Here is a 22,709-nt window from a genome sequence, read left to right as displayed (position 1 = left end):
AACCAAACGCTGTGCAAAATGATCAAAAACAAAAAATGAGCAAAAATAAAGATATATTTACCAAAAATAGGCACAAACTGAGAAAAAAAAATGGACGCAAAACAACTAAAAGCAGAATTTAATGACCTCAGACGGCCCCCAAAACGATTCTAACTAGTAAATTTAGATAGCGAGAAGAAAGCTGCAGAAAGTGTTTGCATGGCGACACATGCGGACAGTGGCCGCCGGGGGGAGACAGTCAGCAGGGAGCAGCTCTGCTTCGCCTCACGGACACACGCATCCAACACCTGATCAGCTGGTTTACTCATTATTTACAGACACGACAGCTCGTGTGTGTGTGTGTGTGTGTGTGTGATTTTTTCCCCCTCCTTCTGCTACTCTCAGTGTGTGATGGAGGATTGATTCAGGACCGGGTGGATGCCTTGTCAAAGTAAGTGCTTCCCGCTTTATTCTGTTTCCCTGTCAGCAGCACAAAATAATCCAGTTGAGAGAGATTTTAAAGAGAGAGTAGATGGAAAATACCTAAAGTAAAACAAATACCATTAGTGCGACTTGGACACACGGTGCCGTTTGTTAAACTGTTTTGTCGTTTTCTACAGTTTCTTTCCCACTAATTTGACTGTTTCTACTGTAGTACACAGATCCCTGAGTACACACTTGAGAAGTAGAAACACATGATGCAATAAAATTAAGCAACGTCTGCGTATCAGTTATTTTGTGGTGTTTTTGTTCCAGGTTAATTTCAAATAATGTTAATAGTTTTGTTTTTAAGCAAATAAATTAAGCCACCGTCAGATGTAGTTTAACAAAACAGCCCCAATGAGACATATTAATTATTGTTGCTGTTCTAAGTCTCTATACACTCAGAAATATCATTAAGTCTTCATCTCAGTTATCATGAATTTATTCAGAAGTACATCAACTCAACTAACTGCTCAAGTGCATGATTTTGAGATACTTTGATGCACTATTTTGAATTTATGTTACTTCAAAGTCATAGCAAATCTTGTGCATTTACTCTGCTACATTCATTTTAAAGCTTCAGTCAGTGACTCTTTGAAGATGTAGAATCAGGGTTCAAATCAGCTTCTTTGCACTAATGTTTGTCTTTTGAGAATCTAAACAGCATAGGATTCAATACTGTTCACATACTAATACTTAGTGAACAATCTTAGAGCATGTGCAGAATGTCCATGTAAAGAATCTTAAGTGTGGCTTCTAGGCTTTTTTTTTTTTCTAAGCAAGTGCTTTTAGTAAATATTGCTTTTTGTGTACTTCTACCACCTCTGATTTCAACATTCCGCGGGTACTTTGGAAAAAGTATGTGAACCCTAAGGCTGATGACATCAGAAATAGCTGAATGGAGTCATGACAGCAGAACCCAGAGTGGGTGTGTGTTTTAAAGCTGCTCTTTTCGGACAACAGGCGAGGTCTGTGGCACAGACAAAAAAACTAATCCCGGCTTTAGACTGACGGACACAAAACATGATGTTTGGACATCGTTGTTGTCTGCATGGGGATCATCAAAAACACGATTAGTTCAGAAGTTGACCGAAGGTGTTCTTAATCTGTGCGATTTAGACGGGTTTGTGGACTAATGACACTAAGGTTTATTTTTTGGAGACATCATTTATCATAGTGTATTCAATCACAAGGACACTGATAAGGGAAACATCTCTTCCAAGGTGAAGCCTAGTAGAGGGAGGGCTGCCACTGCTTAGCTTGCCTTCATATAAATTCCCAAGTTAAACGAGTTATCTCACAGGTTAATGGCTGTCGGCCAGCTGCAGCCCAGGGCAGGGGAGTGTTTGAGGTTATTGTTGCTACATCAGTTTTCACCAGTTATTAAATGTGGTGCACCGCAGAGCTGTGATTTCTTCAAATGACACAGTATCCACCATCTAAATCCAATCACAATCCTTTTGTTAACATTAACCAAATGCAGTGTCCAAGTCCAGCACCACCTCCGCACAACATGCATGCAGTAAACAAACATAGCTCCTCATCTATTGGAAAACATATCTAGCAAACCCAATCTGCAGTAATGTGTAGAAATGAATGTAGTCTTAACTAAATGTGATCCCCCCATCACATTTATTTAAGCGTATTCAGAAGTTAGTCTGCATATGTCCTCGTGTGCCCTTTCACTCCATTTGTCTTCTGCGGTGAGTGCTAGACACGAGTGTGGCGGGACGTGTGTGTGTGTGTAAATGTGCATGTGTCAGCAGAAGCAGGACAGCGGCACGCTTCCATTGAAACAGACGGGGGATGGGAAGGCGGTGGGGGTTACTTGGTAACGTTTGGCCCGGCAGCTGGGAGCTGCTCCATGTCTTTGTCCCTCGCTGACCTCTCTGATCCGGCACTCGCCCTAATGTCACACACACTTTCACACACCTGCACATAGACAGACAGATGACCGCACATATGTGCACACACATACACACACACTAAACAGGCCAGGCCCCATGGAGACGATTCATCATGACTTAATCAGGGACCCAGGATTTTATGTGTATTTATACGTGTGTCTAACTCACTATATTTAAAACATGTTACCTTCCACAGCACCTGCCAAAGCACCTCCATGACTAAACAAAATACCACTTTGACTCCTACTGAGGACTGTTTCCTGACAGGCCTGCCTCCTAAAAATAACACTGACGTGCAATTAAACTGCAAACGCAATCACGTCTTGGAAGTGAAATGCACTGCATGGATAATATTCTGATGTGATGTTTTTTCTTTTAATGATCTACGTTTATCAATGTGAATTCCTTGGCAGAGCACAGTGGGCAATAGGGATTGTTGACCTGGATGAGGGAGTTCAGGCAGGAAGGTGCCGTTGAGTTTACCACTTTGTAGGTGAGGGTTAGAGCTAGATTTTGGTTTAGTGGTTGTGTTAAAAGTTTTATTCAAGACAGACTACAGTCTTTCTCTAACCTTAACTAAGTGCTGTGAAAAAAACTAGATGTTCCTCTGCAACACTGGACATATTACTACCAAAAACATTTCTCACAGAACATTTTAATGATATGTAGAAAAATGTATGCCTGATGTTCTCAGGCTGGAATAAAAAGAACTATCAAATCCAATAGTCGTGTGGTGCAGTGAGGGGTCTGGAGCTAAAAAAAACATTATTTTATTTTATAAATCTTTTAAAATAATTTCTCTAAAATATTCTCACCACTAACTAACGCACTGTAGGACGTTGCAGCGTTTTTCAACAATTTTGAAACACTTATTAACGTATTTAGTCTTTGGCAGTAGCTCCCCAAAAGTGTGTGTTAGTAGTGTTTTTCCAGCAAACCCTTAAATCTGATGGTAAAAGTCAAAAAACACACATTTTGCTGTTTTTTTCCTGACATTTATCGACTAGATATTTAATGATATTATCCCACATTCTTCTTTGAAAGCAACAACTATGGACCAAGTTGCCACAGAGGTTTTATTGGCCTGAGTTATGTGGTAAATCTTAGCAATGTGTCTTGCTTTGTCGGGCAGCTGAATAACTCCATCTTTATTACACCAAACACGAGCCTGTGTGAACAGCAGGTGGTGTGTGTGTGTGTTTGTACATGTTTTCATGCTGCCTCCTTGCCTTCTTAAGTGACCCAGAGGGCACTGGGCCTAAGGCCAACCTTTTGTGTCTCCAAAGTCCGCACTGACCCCATCCCATCCCCCTTGACACACACACAAATGCACACACATGCCATGTGGTGGTTCTGGTTTGTTTGGTTTCCTTCTTCAGAAATAGGAGCATGTGTGCAGACTAGCATTATGCCTGTAAAGTGTGTGTAGATGAAACCAGCTGGACCACCTCTTCCTTTCCCTCTATCTACCTCTTAGGCCTTGTTAAGGGGTTGGAAATTATCCCTGCTGCCTGGATCAGTGTTTACCCAGTGGGCTCAGTGATAAGCTGCTGCAGCCTCTGCTCCTGCTCTCCCCCCCCAAAAAAAAACCCACCACATACATCCCTCCATCTCGCTGGCTGGGATTGTCTGTATAGTTAAACTTTGTATACTTTGTTCCCTTTCTCTTTCTCATCAGACTGATTTCAGTCAGTGTTAAAATGGTCACAATGAATCTTTACTGTAATGAAGCACACTAGATTTTACCTCTGGATGCGCTGCAAGAACGACTTGAGTACCTCAGAAAAAACTGAAAGTTGTGTCAAGTTGCCTAATTGTTTGTGCAGTATGGAGTTGGCAATAATCACGTAGAGCAAATCTTCTTCTGCATAGCTTTCATCATCTCTTCTGTTCATGAAATCCACAACACTGTGCTACAGTTAATATCAGCGTTTTAAATACAGATTTAGCCCCTAATATATTAAAATGCATGGTTACAGTTATATTTAGTGGTTGGAAAAAGTCTGCAAAGATGTAGAGCTCATGTGTGTCTGTTTGGTTTCCTTCTTCTGCTCCGGTTTTGCTGTAGTTACTTATCAGTAAGTTAGTTCGATAAGGACAATACTTAGGAAATATTTTAAGTTAAGTATATAAACATACTGTCAGAGTTTTCTCAAAAAAGAAAAAGATAAACTTTATAAAGCATGATGTCGCATAGCAACGTGGCGAGAAATGGCCTAATTGAATGGAGAATTTACTTGGACGACTCATTAGTGAGAGTGACAGCAGATAATTGTAAATTGTACATCAATATATAAAGGTGATAATTTCTAAAATACATTCATCATAAATTCATCAGTCAAACAACAAGAGCTGAGCTGCTAGGAACTGTAATAACAGGATCTACTAGCTGGGATCATTCTGTCAGATTAGGTCCCACTTCCATATGTTTGCTCTTTTGTTTGACATAGAAATGCCACACAGGGCAAACAAAACTCCTCCGATTTATCTTGTGTAAACAGCAGCCACGCTGCACTGTGCTGCGCTGCTCTGCACTGTGTTCTGGATGCTTGGTAAGGTGCAGGCAGGTGGCGGCCAGCAGGACACCTGTTCATCCTGCGACTAGAAGCAGATGGTCCACATGGCTCCTGCTCCCTTAGGGGGAAAACCTGTCAGCTGAGCCCCAATTAAGGAGTCACTGCAAGTCAGAGGAGGAACGGGGGGGCGGGGGGTTGGATGATGATAGCTGCTCCAGAAGAGGATCAGTGTGATAATGAAATGTTTGTAATGTGAGCATTTAATCGTTTGCTGTTACGATTTTAGCTTAGGAATACCTATACGATACAAACCTCAGTTTATGATGGAGTGACACAGTCCCAACCCACTGCAACCAACCACTATAATAATGAAGCTGTAGTCTGTGTTAAAATATCCAAATAAAAGCTGTGTATCTGAACCTAGTAACAACTTAAACTTTACACTGACGTACTTTCCCAGTATGATCTGTAACATTGTACATTAAAGGCAGTTTTCAATAAAGCTTGAAATGTGCTTATGAAAACACAAAACTCAGTCTAATAAAGTAAAATCAGAAGAGAAAAAACATATTACAGCCTTACTATCAGTTAAAAGATATAACCATTATTTCAAAGTAGATATGATTTATACAATCATGTTGTCCACTTTTAATATGATAAAATTTTATTAAACTTTTGTTGATTTTCTATGCATGTATGATATTCAGTGTGATGTTTAATGGTTGCTAAGTTTTGCATTTATTCAGGGTTACTCGGTGGTAGTGACATGATCACGAGCCTGGAATTGCTTTAATTCACGAAAGAGCTGCAGTGTATCCTACTCTTCTTCCAACAGTTTCTTTTTCAATATCAACACCTAGTGCCTCAATGGTTAAAGCATTGGGTTGGGATACAAAAAGCCACAGGATCGACTCCCACCCCACCAGGTGTGGCCCCGCCCAGCCACCAAGGACCACCCTAGTGCCAGCCATGAGCCAAGATAAAAAGGAGGGTTGTTGCAAGAAAGGCATCCGACGTAAACTTGGAACATGTTCCGCTGTGACTGAAAGCCGTCGATTTATTTTCAATAACAGCACCAGCAGCAGAAAATGGGATACTGTGTGTTGTAAAACTTTCACCAAGCAAAAGCCACTTCCGTCCATAGATAGAACAGCAGTTGGGTAAAAAGGTTTGCATCTTCCAATTCTGAAATGGCAAAACGAGTATAACAACATATCATACATAATATTTATGATATTAATAATATTATGTAAATTTGCTAGTCATCAGAAATCTATTAAAATAATATGAATGAAATTATCAAGGGAATGCAAACATTAGCACAAGTGTAATTTTCATTACTTGTTACTTTACAATACATTTTATATACTCCTTGTCCATTTTTGTTACATTTATGTAGCCAAAATTTGTAGCTCAATGAGCATTATCATAATGTTGGATGTAGGGTTAAGTTTGCATCCCCTAACACTAAAATTGGATTTTGGGTAATAATGAAAATTATATCAAAGCAAAGGTCTGCATCCCTTTTTAAAAAATATATTAAAAGTTTGTACTGGCTAATTGTTCATAAAATTATATTTATGAAATCAAATTCTTAGTTTTACTTCTTTTTGTCATTTCAGAATGATGACATGCAACTGTATACTAAAGTGAGATCAGTGGGTTTCAGTCTTGCTGCAGGTGTTTTTAGTAAACCAACCGAGAACAGGAGGAGGCCTAATACACGCTTTGATGAATTTATAAAAACAATACCGGTGACATTTACTATAAAACTTAGATTTAAGCTTAAAGCTTAGATTAAAATTAGAACCGTACGAAGCTGATTTGCATGTTCTGTGTTTTCCAGGAGATGTCTGGCTGCTTGTCAAGTCGTAACTAAAGACTTGTCTATTTAAATGAATGATCCTCGTTTGTTTAAGGAACATTTGCCAAGTGCAGAAGCCCACGTCACATTCAATCTAACATGTTTGCCAGCCTGGCAACAAGCCATCTCTGGTTGCCAAAGTTAAAAGAGTCAGTTGGTGCAGAGAAATGAAAGGCTTTGTTCCCATATTCAACCACTATAACTGATACCAAAAGCAGTTAAACACATTTCACATGTCATCAATTTGTTTACTGGTTCTGTGTCCCTCAATACACACTGACATGCACATATTAACCTATTAAAATGTTAAATACATGTAACTTTGGCATTTGAAACAAGTGACTCATTCTTACTACACTAACCTATTGTGTTTTTACAAAGTGTGGGACTTCAAAAGAGCAAATGAATGTGGTCAGAGAAACCACCTCCTGGGAGACTAATCAGATAGTATGTCAGCTCCGTAAAGACAAAACAAAAGAGCACCAGCTAAGGAGACTAAAGGGAAGCAGGTGTGCAGACATGGAAGTGCAGGTGATAAGTTGGGGAAGGAAACATTCCTCCCCGAACACGCATTTTCAGGCTTGCACGTGAAACTCTTTTTAAAGCAAACCTTCACTCATATTAAACGTGCTTCTTTTGGTTCTAGTTTGGGTAGTACATGTAAACGAATGCCATCGATGTCGCTGTCCCTATATCAAGATATGAGTTTTTCTATCTGAAAAGCTCCTCCAGATGACCTCATTTGAAGAGAATCTTCAGTTCAGATCATGTGACCTCGTTGCTCACACTACGGAGATTGTAATCATGGTCAACCTGCTTTTCCAGAGCTTCTCCAGATGACATCATTGGAACACCTAATGATGAAAAACTCCTCCAGGTGATGTCATCTGGAGGAGTTATTCAGCTACAAGCAGAGAACTATTTTAAGATATGGAAGTCAGAGGGATGTTTAAAAGCATTACTGTATATTTACACCCTAAACTTAAGTTGAAAATTGGTTAACTCACCCTTTATAACCCATGCATTGCTTCTACAGCGTGCGATTTCTGAGACGTATCAGCAACATCTCTCTCCCACAGTAAACATTTTTATTTACATTATAACGGTACTGTTTTCAGGACTTTACAAAAACTTTGATGAGCATGTTTTGAAATGCCATCAATTTTGCCTAATTAAATATAGCAAACGTATTGGTCAGTTGTGGCTCATGAGGTAGAGTGAGTTGTCCCCATTACCATGGCTTCAACTATCTCCTCTTAAGTAAAGTAATTTAAGAAATATACTGGAAAAGTAGTTTGATAGGCAGAGATGGACAAGTCAGTTCTTAGAGGGTTGATTTGTATTCACATTGTTCTGTACTCCAATCTGCTGTAAGGTGAATCATGTTTTGTTCTTTGGGCAGCATTGGAAGAAATAATCAACCGCTTCCTTTCTGAAGGTGAACTGGCCTAGTAAGTTGAGCTGTTTAAGTTGAGCCTGACAGACAGCCAGTCTTTTCTTCTGACCTCCTCCGAGTGTAAAATACACCTCCTTTCAATCTGATAGCTTTGAAGAGATGCCGCCGTTTTGGAAGCGTCCAAACAATGAAGCCATTCTCTTTTTTTCATTACTTTTTTCCTTCTCTGCCTCTTGTTACTTTGAAAGATTTTCACCCTTCACAGCTTCCTTCCCCACCTGCTAACTTTCCGTCAGATGCACACACAAACACACACACACACACACAGGCACTTGCATGCCTAACACCCATTTTGGGAGCACACACAACTTCCAACATAATTTGTGTCATTGTCTGAATCAAACCAATCCCCCACCCATGAAACAAAGGGGTCGAGGCGGCAGCCGTCCCCAGTGGGCCAGGTGTTTCGCAAGGCTCAGTTCTGGGTCCTGTTTTTTTTTTTTTTTTGCTTTTTCTCTTATGTATCTGTATTTGTGTGTGTGTGTGTGTGTGTGTGTTTGTAATGGCTCTGAGCATGCTGTGTCTGTGTGCAGCTGCCTGCCGAGGGCCCTCCTTTGTGTTTCCCTCCCTACCATTGTCAGCTTTCTTGTCCATTCATGGCTCGAGCTGGCGGACGGGCTGGTCATGTGTCTGTTAAATTTTGGGTAGGGGGTTAAGGGGGGTGGAGTTATCCTAGCTTATCTCGGTGTCCCTTTTTATTGGCCTAGAGGTGTTTGTACAGAATAAGCTTAGGTGAAGGCAGGAAAGTGAGACGTGTGTGTTTGTGGTCAGATTTCTGCGTTGGTATTGGCCAGTGAGCTGACTCAGCGTTGGGAGGGGACGGTAGATGCCTTATGCTCCATCTTTTGTCACTCACACTGTTAAACCTGCAGCTTCAGGACACTACACTCAGCCTAGAAGGAGAACTTGAGTGTTGCTGCTGAACTAATCCAGGAACTTGTTTTGCTCAGCAACTGTTGGATTGACAGCTTTACTTTTTGCAGCTCTCGTTGGATACTGAAATTTGCCTTTTTTTAATGGTTTAGAAAGGAATTTTGTTATTCATCCAGGCTTTCTATATCAACATCATCACTGGGAAATTCCCTCTATAGTTTTTCTGACTTTGTGCCTGTACTGGAGCTGCTAAAACGGAGCCTTTCAGGAGAGCATTTTGTAGAAGCTGTTGTTTTTTCTCTGCTTGCTGCCTTACTGTTTCTGTTGGAGGTGTGTGGTAAGTGTTTTTTGTTTTCTATATTTGGCCAAATGCACACGTTTTTGAAGACTTTTACACACATTTGTTTTTACCTTTAAAAAAAAATCTGTATTTTCCACAAAAATAGTCTGTCAGTTTAACAGCAGCAGATGTGAACAAAACGCTTAAATGATTACATAAAGTTAGTAGTTAGTTGATAGTTTCTCTGTAGCTATAATGTGATTTTCATGTTGAAACTTGCTGAATGTTTTTTATAATGGTTAAATAAAGAGAGAGTTGGTATCTAATATCTGCCAACTATGATGTTTTGGAAAGTTTCATAGATATTCGGTGTAAAGCTTGTTCACAAGTGAAATTGAGACTGAAAATGCCTTTGTGTGGTTTTCAACCAGGGCTTCTTGGGGGATTCCTTGGGGCTCCCCAACAACATAATCTATTGTTCAATTTCACTCCCATTTAATTTATACAAAACCAATTAGAGAATGCTGTGAAAGGGAAACCAGTGGTTCCCTTTTTTTAATCACTGCAGCAATTCTCTGATCTTGGATTTAGTTAGCAACAGTGGCAATAAGGCAGAACCAGACAAAACCACTTAACATTCTATACTCAGAGGTGAAAGTGAGTACTACAGTACCTAGAAGCCCCCACCTAAAAGGTCACGTGAGAAACAGTGGTGATATGTATTAATGAGGATGAATCTGGACACCACCAGTTGCAGGACAGCAGTAGGGGAGGGTGCAGGAGGAGGATACTTTCACAGAGGTTCCATGTGGCTCCAGCAGACATCTGTTGTCCCCGCTATATACCCCTACCCCCACCCTCTACACACCCATTGTCCCCTTTCCAGCCGGTCGCTGGTGTGGCAGTCTGGGCTCAGTCAGCAAATGGCAGCTGCACAGTTCCCCTCTGGGACTGTCAGGATCTGGCCTCAGGGGAGCTCATCCCTCCTTACCTACCCGAGGGGGCTAACCCTGGATCATGACACGAACAGAGATACACACAGTGCAAAGTCAGTGAAGGCAGGCTGGGTCACTGAGGTGGAGGCTAAAGCATCTGCTCACTATGGAAAGACTCAGACCCCCACACATACACCTACAGAAGTTATTTAAGAGATGATGGTAACATTTCATATTTTATGTTTAACAACTCGTTGTGAAGCTCAAGATCAAAAAAGTGCCAATGTAAATGAAACTCGCCTACCTATTAAAAATGAATTGGTTCATAAAAGGTTTGTTCTTCAATATGCAAAATACTGACAATGTAATATTTTGGTTAGTTTACACTAGATTTGATGTGCAGCAAACATGTCATGGATTGGGGGGCTTCATTTCATTTTAAAATGTTTACTTTTATTTTCATAGAAACTCTTTATCTGCAGCCATAAGTAGCGCCTGGGGAGCTAGCGCTGAGTATCTCGCTCAAGGACACACCTGGTGCGTGGGCTGGGATTTGATGCTCTACCCACTGAGCCACAAGGTCACTGTAGCACATATTTTTGAAGCTTTAATGTGCAGTGCAGGTCCGAGGATCTAATCAGAGGAAACTAGCCAGTTTCCTTTGCTTTAGACAGCTTTTAATTTCATAAAGTCTAATCTCAATTAATGTCAGTATATTTCATATATTACACTCAAAGTAATTAATCTTTCAGAGCTTTAGTTGCAAAAAATAGTTAAATAATTAAATAAAATAAATAATTAATTTAATAAAATAAATAATTAAGTATTTTATATGTGTAAGCATTAAAAGCACAATAGCTGCCTATTTATATTTGTAGTGTAGGAATTGCACTGATTGTTTCTATGTGACAATATAATAATTTTATCTTTATTCACTATAATTTAAACTCCTGTGCTGGTGATTTAGTTTGAACTAACCCCTTATTATTTTTTTTACTTAATTGATGTTTTTTATGTCCACATTCAAATTCTTCTTAAAACAACAAATTTATTGCATATTTTGTACTAATATGTAGCAGACACAGTATTAAGGGGCAAAGCTTATGATTAGATTTTGGATATAAAAGCTGAAGTCGGACTGATGACACAGACCATCATTTTAGTTAGTGACTGAATGCTAATGCATTTCATGTTTCACTATAGAATTGTGTCTGTGGTGTGATGATCTGCTTAATACTAACTGAACTTATTATTTAACTTAACTTTAACTGAACTTTTTTAACCTAATTAAAATAAAAGTTACGTTTCTAAAACTCACAGCTACAGCAATCACACTGGAAGAGTAAAAGTCATAAAGTTCATTTCAGACTGCAGCGATCACTTGCTGTGTCAGTCATATTTCTGCTGACTCCTCAAAGACCGTCTGGCAACTTGTGACTATAGGCTGGTGTAACTGCTGCATTACCAGGCATCGTGTGTGTGTGTCTGTGTGTGTGTGTGCGTTGTTGGGGTGAATGGGTTTAAAAAGACCTAGCCTCTGCCTGTGCGTGCTGCTCAGGCTGAGAGAACAATACTCCTTTCACAGAAGGACAGATTGGGTGGCAGCTGCATTGTCGAAGGACGGCAAGCCAGACACACTTCTGTCCCCCTCTCTCTGATAAACACACACACACATAAAACCTCACTCTTTGCTTGTGTGCATCCTTTGTTAGCAAACAAAATTATTCCAGCTCTCTAGTGGTATTCAGTGTGACAAACAGCGGCGCGGCAGTCAGGGGTCAGGACATTAAGAGGCCACTGCTTTCCGGTGTTACAACCCAAAATCTAAGAGGCTCCTCATTACAACTGTCACTAAAATATAGCCATACACATGCATACAATGTTTCAAAATGAAATCTTCACAATCACTTAGGCTGGTAGATAATCATTCTAATTAAAAATTTTAAAAATGTTGTAGTTCAGATAATTATTAAGAACGTGTAGTTTTTGAATAGATCAGAAAGCTTCCTCTTCTAACTAATGAAAAGTTAAAAGCAATAGAAAAATACCCTTGTTAAATTCAACAACAATAACACCAGATAAGGGGAATTGGGCTAAAAGCAGGAACAAGAAAACGTGTTCCTGGCCAAAAAGGAAAGATGAAAGGAAGACCAAAGGTTTAGAGCAACTTCCTATTCTGACTAATGAAAAGTTAAAAGCAATAGAAAAATACCTTTGTTAAATTCAATACAGTCGGTGTTGTACAGTGTGGTCGTTATCTCGTGGTGGTGCATGGTAGCGATTTTTAGATGGTACCATCTAACTTTCCTTTCACCTTTCCAAAAGGAAAGGTGAAAGGAAAGGTGGAACACTTTGTCTTGTTCCTGCTTCTAGCCCAATTCCCCTTATCTGGTGTTGTAGTCTGGAAAAATAAAGGAGACCATGGGGCTCCTTTGTGAAATCAAACAAATTATAGTTTTGGTCCGCTCTGAGGGCTCACTCAGGCATTTCACAGTTTCCCCTGAGAGCAGCTGAAGTGAATCTGAGATATTTACACTTTGCTCAGACCAGCATTATAATTAGTCAGAAATGTTCCGCATTATTTAATTGCTAGGGTAAAGTGGCAAACAGCCACAAAGTCAAAGAAACACACAAACACTATAAATAACAGACAGTTTGATACTTTGGAAGAACCCTTGATGGGTTTTTCCACTGATAAACAACCCTACACACAAACACAATATTTGTTTATGGTGTTGAAGACTGATTTTTGACTCAGAGTTCTTTTGTACACAGTCCTCTGTAAAAAGGTGCTTTTGTGTTGAGCAAGAAGGTAAAGCAGAAGAAATAAGAAAAATGTGATTACCACACTGACTATTCACATCTTCAAAAACACATGAACAAAAGGCTTAATATTGTACTGAGGGAAAATTATACACCAAACTGAAAGGCTACTGTATATATGAACCTTTGGTAAAGTATATTGACAGGGCTAGTAAGCAGACTTTGATGGCCTCTTCTTCTTTCCATAGGGGAAATATAAGGGAATTTTTCATGAAGGGCTCAACTATTTTCTTGACTTCTGTTAGTTATTGGCTAGTGTAATATTTAAAGGATCTGGTTGCATTTAAAGGTACAGCTCTGGCAGACATTTTTATGGATTTATGCTTGATTAGTAAGTTTTGCAACTTTCTTATTTATTGTAATTAGATAATAACTAATATCTTAAGGGCTGTGCACAGCAAGGGAGAGCATAGTAGTAGACCGTAAAAGAGCGTAGTGGAGGAGCGAGAGGCCTGAGTTGAGCAGAGGGGATTGATTTTGTATCTCAAGCTAGGACTACTTGTAGTTGCATACTGTATGTTTAATGAGCACCAGAGTTTAACACAAATTGCCTAGTTTGATGTTTATTAAAATTGCATTGAAATTTTAAAAGACAATTTCAGTGTTTTTGTGTGTCACAGCCTCATTTTTATTTATTTCTTTATCCTTTGGGTTTATCCGGTGAGTTCAGGGTCACCACAGTGGATCATTTGTCTGCATGTTGATTTGGCACAGTTTTTATGCCGGAGGCCCCTCCTGACGCAACCCTCCCCAATTCTACTGATCGGCACTGCATGACTGGGGATGGGGATGGGCTGTTGGGCGTTCAGGAATGTTTGTCTTGTATAGTAGACACATGGGGCTGACTCACTAAACCCATAACTGAGCAGTCATAGACTAACAGGCTGACTATGTTGATGCTTTAAATAGTCTTCAATTAATTGCAGACGATGAAATTTCTAGAAAAACTGTTTGCTATAATATATATTTATTCTTTGCCGGTAGATGTCATACACTTACATATCTATCTGTGTTTTTTGTTGTCCAGGTTGGACAGCAAAACAGCACAGTAGTCATAAGCTCTGTAAATACATAAAATTGATAGACGCCAGTTTCACATGCTTTAGGCTGAGGTGAGTTTGTATGTCCTTGTCTATGTTCCGTGGTACATGGATATATAACACAAATGGTTTGTGTTTACTTTTTAATAAATGCTTTAGGGGTGGTGCGATGCATCGGCATAATAGATCACAATACCAGTTAAGACTGGTTTATTTTTTGGTGGAGAACTAATGCCCTGCAAATCCATAGTTAAGAGCTCAACTTGCCCTTTTCAACACAGCCTGTTGTTTTTCATTAAAGGTTGTAAAGCATTTACTGTTTAAGTTTAGGGGCATGCATTTAAAACCTATAAGCAATCTTATATTTCTTTGGTTAATGGTAAATGTTTTGGAGAGCATGCTTGAGATGGGAGGAAGGAGCACAGAAAGGCAACCTTTCAACTCACTGAGCAGAATTTTTTTGCTTAAACTTACTGGTAAACACTACTTACAGTAGTGTTTTAATGCCAGGCTGAGCCCTGATCACAGCACTCAGATGAGATATGCAGATCCTATTGTGTTTGTGTAATTAAAAAGACAGGCATCCTAAAGCTTATGTAGTCCTGCATCTTTAATATTCAAAACAATATGGATACTATGACTTTCATGCAGTCCTCAGGAATCTCCCTCCTTGTCTCTCCCTCAAGCTTCACTCCCAGGACCATTCAGTGAGTTGTTTTAAGATCAGCCGTAACGGTGGGGTCAGTCAAGTGCTGGGAGGTCACGGAGGGCGTGGAGCTGGATGTATGAGACACCTTCATGGGCCTGAAGAACCATCTGGAGGATGGGACAGGCCACATCCTCAGCCTGGGGCTGGATCTGGACTACCTCCATGTGGAAGGTGCGGAGCGACAGGCCGGCCTGAGTATTGTGACAGGTGCTGAGAATATAGGAGTACTACAAGTCAGAGCTGGTGCCCTAAGTAACAGCACTAACAGTATTGGCAGTAGTAGCACTGGCTGTAGTACTCATTCAAGCTATCGCAGCAGTAGTAGTTGCAGTACGTTCTCTGAGGAGAGTGCTGTCTCTGACAGTGAAGATGAGCGACTCCAGAATGGGTCTGGTTCTGAAACTAAGAAACATAGCCGAAATCAGTTTGACCTACACCTCCAAGAATCCTCCTTGGTCTTTCAGCAAGACCGACCGGAGATGGTACCAAACAAATACCCTGGAGACCTCCAACAGACAGAAACTTCACCTCCCTCTGACCGTATAACAGACTGTCGCACCAAAGTGGAGTTTGCTCTCAAGCTAGGCTACTCTGAGGAGCTGGTGCTGCTGGTGCTGAGAAAACTGGGCCCAAATGCACTCATTAATGACATCCTGGGAGAGCTGGTCAAACTAGGAACTAAGACAGAGACTGAACAACAAGGGGGTCTGAATATCTCCCAGTCTTCATCTTTGGTCTGCTCCTCCTCCTCATCCAACTCCTCTCTGGACTCCTGTCGGCTGTTGTGTCCTTCCCAAATGCTGGACAAAGAAAACCTTCGGCCTGTTGTGGTGGATGGGAGCAATGTAGCCATGAGGTAAGAAAGATAAGCTTTTGAAAACAATATTTAAAGCTACGCGTGTTATTGTATCAGTGTTATTTAGTATTTCAGAGTCTCAATATAAACTGGTCCATGTATCCATGTTTCATGCATATTTTGGGAAATTGCTTTTTGCACAAAGAATTTTGTGCTTATCAGCTTTTCCCGATTTCAACTTTTACTGTGGTTTCTGAAATAGGAACAAAAGCCACCCAACAACAGATTGCAAATTAAAGTATGCCAAGAAAAAAAACAGTGCGAGACAGGTGGAAAAACCTACAACAATATACAGTTGTGCAAAAAGTCTGTGTTTGTGTTTGAAAAGTAATATTTTTGGAATGATAAGGTAGTTTTCTGGAGCTAACGTTACCTAGTTAGGGATCAGGGCTCTGTACCATGCAGAGCTTAGTTGAGTTATCTAGCTCTAAGGACAGTACTGGGGATCTAAAATAACTTAACTTGTAACAGGGCTCTTCACTTCTAACACTTGGTTTACCAGTTTAGCTATGAGCATATTTATTTGAAAGAGGTTAAAACTAATTATAAATATTTCATCAGTTCAACCTGAACAGAATAATATGCAATAGAAGTCCTGAAAACTACATATAGGTTTTATGTTAAGAGGGACAGGTGTCAGCACGGGCACTACAGCATATGCAGTAAGTTGCGATGCACTTCCTGTTCCGGCACCTGTCACCTGTCACTGCCAGTATTGAATTTTTCCCGTAATGACCCTTGTCCACCACAGCAACATTGTGGCTCATCAATATGTCATACTGTCATATTATTTGTGTCAATTGTCAGTTCTGTTTTTTTGATAATATGGGTTACTGTGTTGATCCTTTGCATAATTACTGAAGGAAACAACCACCGATGTACAATGATAAAACAAATTAATTTAAGGCCGATTTAAGGCTTTCAATCTTTCGTTTTAAATTTTTGTGCTGGGACAGCCCCTTTGTTGGCATTTGCATCATTGATTTACAATTTTACATTTCTTTCTGTTTTCCTCCTGCAGTCATGGAAATAAGGAAGTCTTCTCCTGTCAAGGCATCCAGCTTGCTGTAGATTGGTTCTTGGAGCGAGGTCACCGCGACATCACTGTTTTTGTCCCCGCCTGGAGAAAAGAGCAGTCAAGACCAGATGCTCTCATCACAGGTAAAATGACTGCAACATTGGGTGACAACAAAAGGATTTGTAAAGTAAAACCTATGTTCTGGGACACTTATCAACTGTGTCCTCTCTCTATTCCTTCAGACCAAGAGATCCTACGGCGACTAGAGAAAGCGAAGATCCTAGTCTTTACCCCTTCTCGCCGTGTGCAGGGACGCCGTGTGGTTTGCTACGATGACCGCTTCATCGTCAAACTGGCCTACGAATCAGATGGCATTATTGTTTCCAATGACAACTATCGTGACCTAGCCAATGAGAAGCCAGAGTGGAAGAAATTCATTGATGAACGTCTGCTGATGTACTCTTTTGTAAATGACAAGTAAGCAACTACAATCAAACAACTAATTCAGGCGGAGTGAAGAAAACAAACAAAATAAACAATTATGCAAAAACCATAGATGTAGTGGACTCTTTACCTCAGAACTTGTGTCCATAATATTATACTTTTTGGTCAATAAAACTATGTCCCAACCACCATAGGTAGTTGTTGTAAATGGAGCAAATGTTCCTCTAATATTTTTAGTGTGCATTTTTGCATGGAAATTATATAAGAACTTCCTATTTATTTAACAGACATTTTCACTTCCTCATCAGTGTTCTTTGGATCTTCATGACTTTTTTCCCAACTTTTGCGCCACTGCTATAATTTTTTTTCTGTATACACTTGAAACAACAGCGGGTATTGGGGTTGTTTTGTATCACTTAGGCAATCTAATGTCACTAAAAGGTTTTACTACCAAATACTTCAATCAGTATTATTCCTAGTTTGCTACATTGTACTGGTGACCTTTGCTAACATTTGCTAACATTTAAAGTGTAAATGTTAGGGTACTTTCAAGTTTGCCTATTTGAACTTTAGCTCTAATTATCTGAATGCAATCGTTAATGAAGAAGGATGGAAAAAAGAAGAATTTCTGTTGTCTGTTTCTTAAAAAGCCTAAAGTTTAGGTAACAAAATGTAACTGTTTACTGTGTATTTAGGTTCATGCCACCAGATGACCCACTGGGACGCCACGGACCCAGTCTTGAGAATTTTCTAAGGAAGAGGCCTGTTGTTCCTGAAAACAGGAAGCAGCCATGTCCTTATGGTAAAATAAATTATGATATACTCCTGTTCTTGTCAAGATTTTTGTCCCAGAATATTTAGAAATATTTTTCAATATATATTTTTTTCAATTAGGAAAGAAGTGCACATATGGCCACAAATGCAAGTTTTATCACCCTGAGAGAGGCAGCCAGCCCCAACGTGCTGTAGCTGATGAACTCCGTGCCAGTGCCAAAATGTCATCAGTAGCCTCCAGAAGCCTACTTGAAGATGCCCTGATGGTGAAGAGCCAAAGTCACCCAGAAGGAATAGGTGAGGAAGAGACATGTCGTCCCTCGCATAAGAAACAGACAAACTCTAGTCCTAAGAGCACCTTCACTGATATCCAGGAAGACAGGCTTCAGGTCCAATCTAAAGGAGAAGGATGTAGAGGAGGCAACAGCAGGAGTAGCAGTAGCAGCTTTATAGGTCCTCCTGCTCCAGGGGGCCCTCCTTCAGCAGGAAATTCAGACTGGTGGGAGCACGCTGGGAGAAGTGGTGGAAGCAGCTCCAGAGTTGCTGGAGCCTCAGGACCTAGCCAAGCTGGAAGTTACCACAGATGTAAGTCTCCAGATGTGGGCTACAGCTCCCTAGTAAAGGCTTACTCAAGCCTCAGTCTGGTAGTGCCACAGAGTCCTGAATGCTTCTTCCCAGCTGATCTGAGAGCAAGATCATTACCATCAGACTGCAGCAGCGAGGGCAGTGCCAGCTCAGACTCTTTCTCTCCTGATCCTCTGTTAGACGATGGCCCCAAGTGCCACCATCACCACCACCATTCTCACAACAGTCATCACTGCTCTGGCCAATTTGCCCAACCTGCAAGCCATGTACCACCTGGACTGAACCAACAGCTTCCTCAAGGCTATACCATTCCTCAAACACTGAGAAAACCTTATAGTATTGGCGTGGAGGAGCCCCCATTTTCAGTTACCTCTTATGCATCTCCACTTCCTTTCAAGACCCCTTCAGCCTACATCCCACCCCACCTTCAACATCCTTCTCTGAGCAGTCTCTCACGAGAATTCCCAGCTCATCCATCCCAAAAATCCACTTTTCACTCCCACTCTCAGAGCTCCCCCTTTAGACATAATCTGAGGGGGTCCATTTGGCAGGAGGGTGGGCTAGAGGACGAAAGAGTGTACAAAGGGTCACCACTTCATTCCAGAAGAAACTACTCTGACCTAACCCACCAAGCACAGCATCAGATAAACTGGGACCCCATTTACCAGCAGTCCCCTAAGCCTTGCTATGACATGTTTTCTCTTCAGAGCCGTCCAGAAGTCCTTGAGAAGGCATGGCATTCTCCATGGGGGAGGCAAACCCATTTTTCACCCCGCGGTCTTTCAGCATCAAGTCTTCCATCAGTCCCACAGCCGCCTCTTTCATCCATTGCTTCTCACAAAAGCCATCTGCCCCCGCTGCCCCAGAAGCAAGAAGCACCCACTTCCTTGGGTCATTACCAGGATCTTAGGGAGAGGATGTTTGTTAACTTGTGTGGCATCTTCCCTCCAGATTTGGTGAGGATGGTAATGAATAGGTATCCTCATGTGATGGATGCTCAGGAGATTGCAGCTGTGATTTTAATGGAGAAATCTCAGCGTGATTCTTGAATTAAGCCAGAAAGCAAGGTTCCATTGTCATCTTGCATTGGTTAACGTCTACGGTTTTTCCCCTGTAGCCATTCTAGGTATGAAAGTTAGCTTGGACATACACAAACTAAAAGTACAGCATATAAAGCTCCGAAAGTTCTTCGTTGACTGCTTATTTTCACCGCAGGAAGATCATCTCATTAATTTTAATGGTATTGTTGTAAAGGGAAATCCCGAAGTTGTCATATTTTTCTATGAAAGTGGTCGCAATTTCAGCACTTAAGATCATAAGGTTGGGGTGCATGTCTGAACTGCTTTAGGTTATGAGTAAGATTTCAATGTGTAGTATGGCTTTCAATGTGTGTCAAGGGCTACAGTGTTCATTTAAATTATTTGTTACATTTTAAGTTATTTCAATATTTTAAAATTATTACGTTTTGGCACTTTTTTTGTTGTGTTTCTCCTCAGCTTTTCTTTTGTTGGCAATCATATCAGGGTTTAAGTAAAGCTTAAATTTGTACTTTCCATTTTTATAATCAATGTCAGATGATGTATGTACAATTTGGAAATTTCATTGTCACATTGAAAATACATTCCATTCATATTTAAGGATTAAATTAGCTCAACAGACAGAGGGTTTCTTTGCCTTCTGACAGGTGGCAGATCAGATGCTGTGGTGAGAGTTTGTGGATTTTCCCTGTAGGGAAGTGAAACTCACATGGCACCCACAAAAGAGGACAGCAAAAACTCCACTCGAAAACCCCATGCTGCTGTTCGCTGTTGAATTAGAGCTTATTTCCTCTGCTTGGATTGCTCCGTCAGCTGACTTCACAGTTCATTAGCTTTTAGTATTGATGAATTTTTAAAAACACTCTTTATCAAACAAACAAGATGGCTGTTGAGAACGTGGTTACCAGAATTGTTTAAGTTGAATGGAGATTATTTAAATTTAAATATGTGATAAATTATTGTGTGTGTGTGTGTGTGTGTGTGTGTGTGTTTGAATGCATGAGACACTGGGTCTCCCTTTTTCAGCGGTGTCACCCATGGAGAGGGTTTATCTGCCTCAGACAGATTTACAGTACAGCATGGGAACACAATGGCAAGTTGGGAAACACCTTAAAAGTTGTATTTTCCCACAGAGTACAATGTGTTAGTGCAGCAGACTCTTACTTTCACAACTGTAGGAACACCTACATATGTAGTTGTTTTTAGTTCTACAGACAAATTATCTTACTGGTTACATTACATTTTGGTATTTTGTTTGGAATGTACCTACTGCAATCAAATGCATTAGCAACTAACACATGCTTCTATATGCCTCTTAGCTTAACCACTCATGGTATTATGGCGTTCAGTGAGCTGCAGCTGATCTCACTGGGTCAAAAACAGGGTAAACCCTGGGGGGGCCGCCAGATTATCTCAGGGCCAACTCATCAAAGATATAGAGAGACCAACAACCGTTCACACTCACTTTCACATCTGTGTACATTTACGCTAACATGCATGTATTGGACCTGTGGGGGGAAATCAGGGGACCAAGAGGAAACCCACGTGAGCACAGGGAGAACCTGCAAGCTCTGCACAGAAAAGCCCCCACCGCCTGGCCGTGATTCGACCCCGTATCCTCTTGTGAAGTTGCACAACTAGTCCGACTCCTCCGGCACCATGCTGCCCACAAATAGCTTGATTATTAATTATCTATTATTATTTTTTTTTGACTAAGCAGTACATCTCTAAAATGTCATTAAGTAAACTTAACTAAAATATGATCAGTAAATGATTTTTCAGGAGTCCTGGTGACACATAGAGATTGTTAGGCCAAGACTAAGTATAATTCATGTCAAACAGACCTGAACATATATAAATACATATTTAAATACCTCAGAGTTGTCCTATTGCAAGGCACTTCAAGTTGCATTTTTTGCAGTTTTATTCTCTACCAATGGGATTGTTCCAGTGTCTTGAGGAAGTGTTTGCATAGCTAAAACTTCTGTCTGCTTTGCATAATATCCAGAAGAAAGGTAGAATATCCAGATGACACCTCTTTTTGTTGATACAAATTGTATCCTGTAAACCTTTTAAACAAGATCATTGTTTTATATGAAAATATTAACACAAAAAATATTTGAGTTGAATATTTTGACTGTTAGTGGCAAACTTCGTCACCTTTTGGCCTTTATATTTATATTGGGGAGGGGGTGGGGGGCGCAAATGGTGGGTGGGTGGGTGGGTGGGGGTCTTTTGTTTCCTTTTTAATAAGAAAATACAGTGATTTCTATAGTTCATATTGTCAAAGAAGTGAAAGCATGGTACTGTGCAACTGAAAAGAACAGAAAAAAAAAAAGTGAAACCTTTAACACAGGTCAGATACGGGTTGATTCGGATCACAGCAAGACACTGAATAATAACCAGGGTTAAAGGTGTTTTCGCAAAGGAGTGGTTGTGAGAAAAGTTGTAGTTTCTTAGCATCATATTTCATAAAAAGAGATAAATATTGTGTTTGGGCCAAAGCAAAACTGCTTCTCAAGTTTGTGCTCCAGGCTCCAAATATTTAACAAACCATTTCCCAGGACTATAAAACCAGACACTATCTAACTATTTTATTGTCTTACTTTATATGTAACTTGGAATCCTTCCTTCTCAAAGGTCGTACTGTAGTCTCTCAGGAACCTGTCCTCCATTGTCCCTCTTGGCCAAACAGTCTGTTTGTTTGCTCTTCTTTCTTGTGCCTCCTGGTCTGATGCTGCATGCAAATCTTTGCCACAGGGATGACACAGGCCATATTTCCAGTTAAAGCTGAACTAAAACCATTTAGTATATGAGGGCACAAACTATTTTTCTATTATGAACGTGTTAAAGAGCTATTTTTCTAACTGTGTGATTTTTACCTGTAAGACGAGATTGTAACGTTAGCTAGTGGAGGATGTTCACTTTGCCAACTGCCCCAGTGTTTCTCCGCATGTCCCAGTGAGTTCAGATTTAACATGAAGCATAAGTCTGTCTTACCTGTTTTCAAGCCAGCACAGGTGGTTTGGTTTAATCCCAAACAGCTAATGTCTTCCACGTACCGCAGTGTTTCCACGTTAGCTGCACTTGTTTGTTAGCTACAGTAGCAATTACTGTATCTTGGCCTGAC

The 22,709-nt window shown here is 40.4% G+C and overlaps 1 protein-coding gene across 2 annotated transcripts; it reads left to right on the top strand.

Moving 5' to 3' along the window:
• Window positions 1-271: 271 nt before the first annotated feature.
• On the top strand, window positions 272-21,743 carry LOC137133082 (probable ribonuclease ZC3H12C). 2 transcript variants are annotated; one of them, XM_067516230.1, is made up of 6 exons: window positions 272-430; window positions 14,843-15,721; window positions 16,743-16,882; window positions 16,982-17,216; window positions 17,879-17,985; window positions 18,078-21,743. In XM_067516230.1, exons 2-6 carry the CDS (start codon window positions 14,955-14,957, stop codon window positions 19,589-19,591), a joined length of 2,763 nt encoding a protein of 920 aa, XP_067372331.1. In that variant the 5' UTR covers window positions 272-430; window positions 14,843-14,954; the 3' UTR covers window positions 19,592-21,743. The 2 variants fall into 2 exon arrangements, with proteins under 2 accessions (XP_067372331.1, XP_067372332.1); XM_067516231.1 differs by lacking the exon at window positions 272-430 and adding an exon at window positions 8,768-9,415.
• The last annotated feature ends 966 nt before the right edge of the window (window positions 21,744-22,709 follow it).

This window comes from Channa argus, chromosome 9, assembly GCF_033026475.1.
Source record: "Channa argus isolate prfri chromosome 9, Channa argus male v1.0, whole genome shotgun sequence".
Taxonomy (NCBI): Eukaryota; Metazoa; Chordata; class Actinopteri; order Anabantiformes; family Channidae; genus Channa; species Channa argus.
Note: the sequence above shows the minus strand (reverse complement) of the source record. Positions and strands in the feature narration are given on the sequence as shown.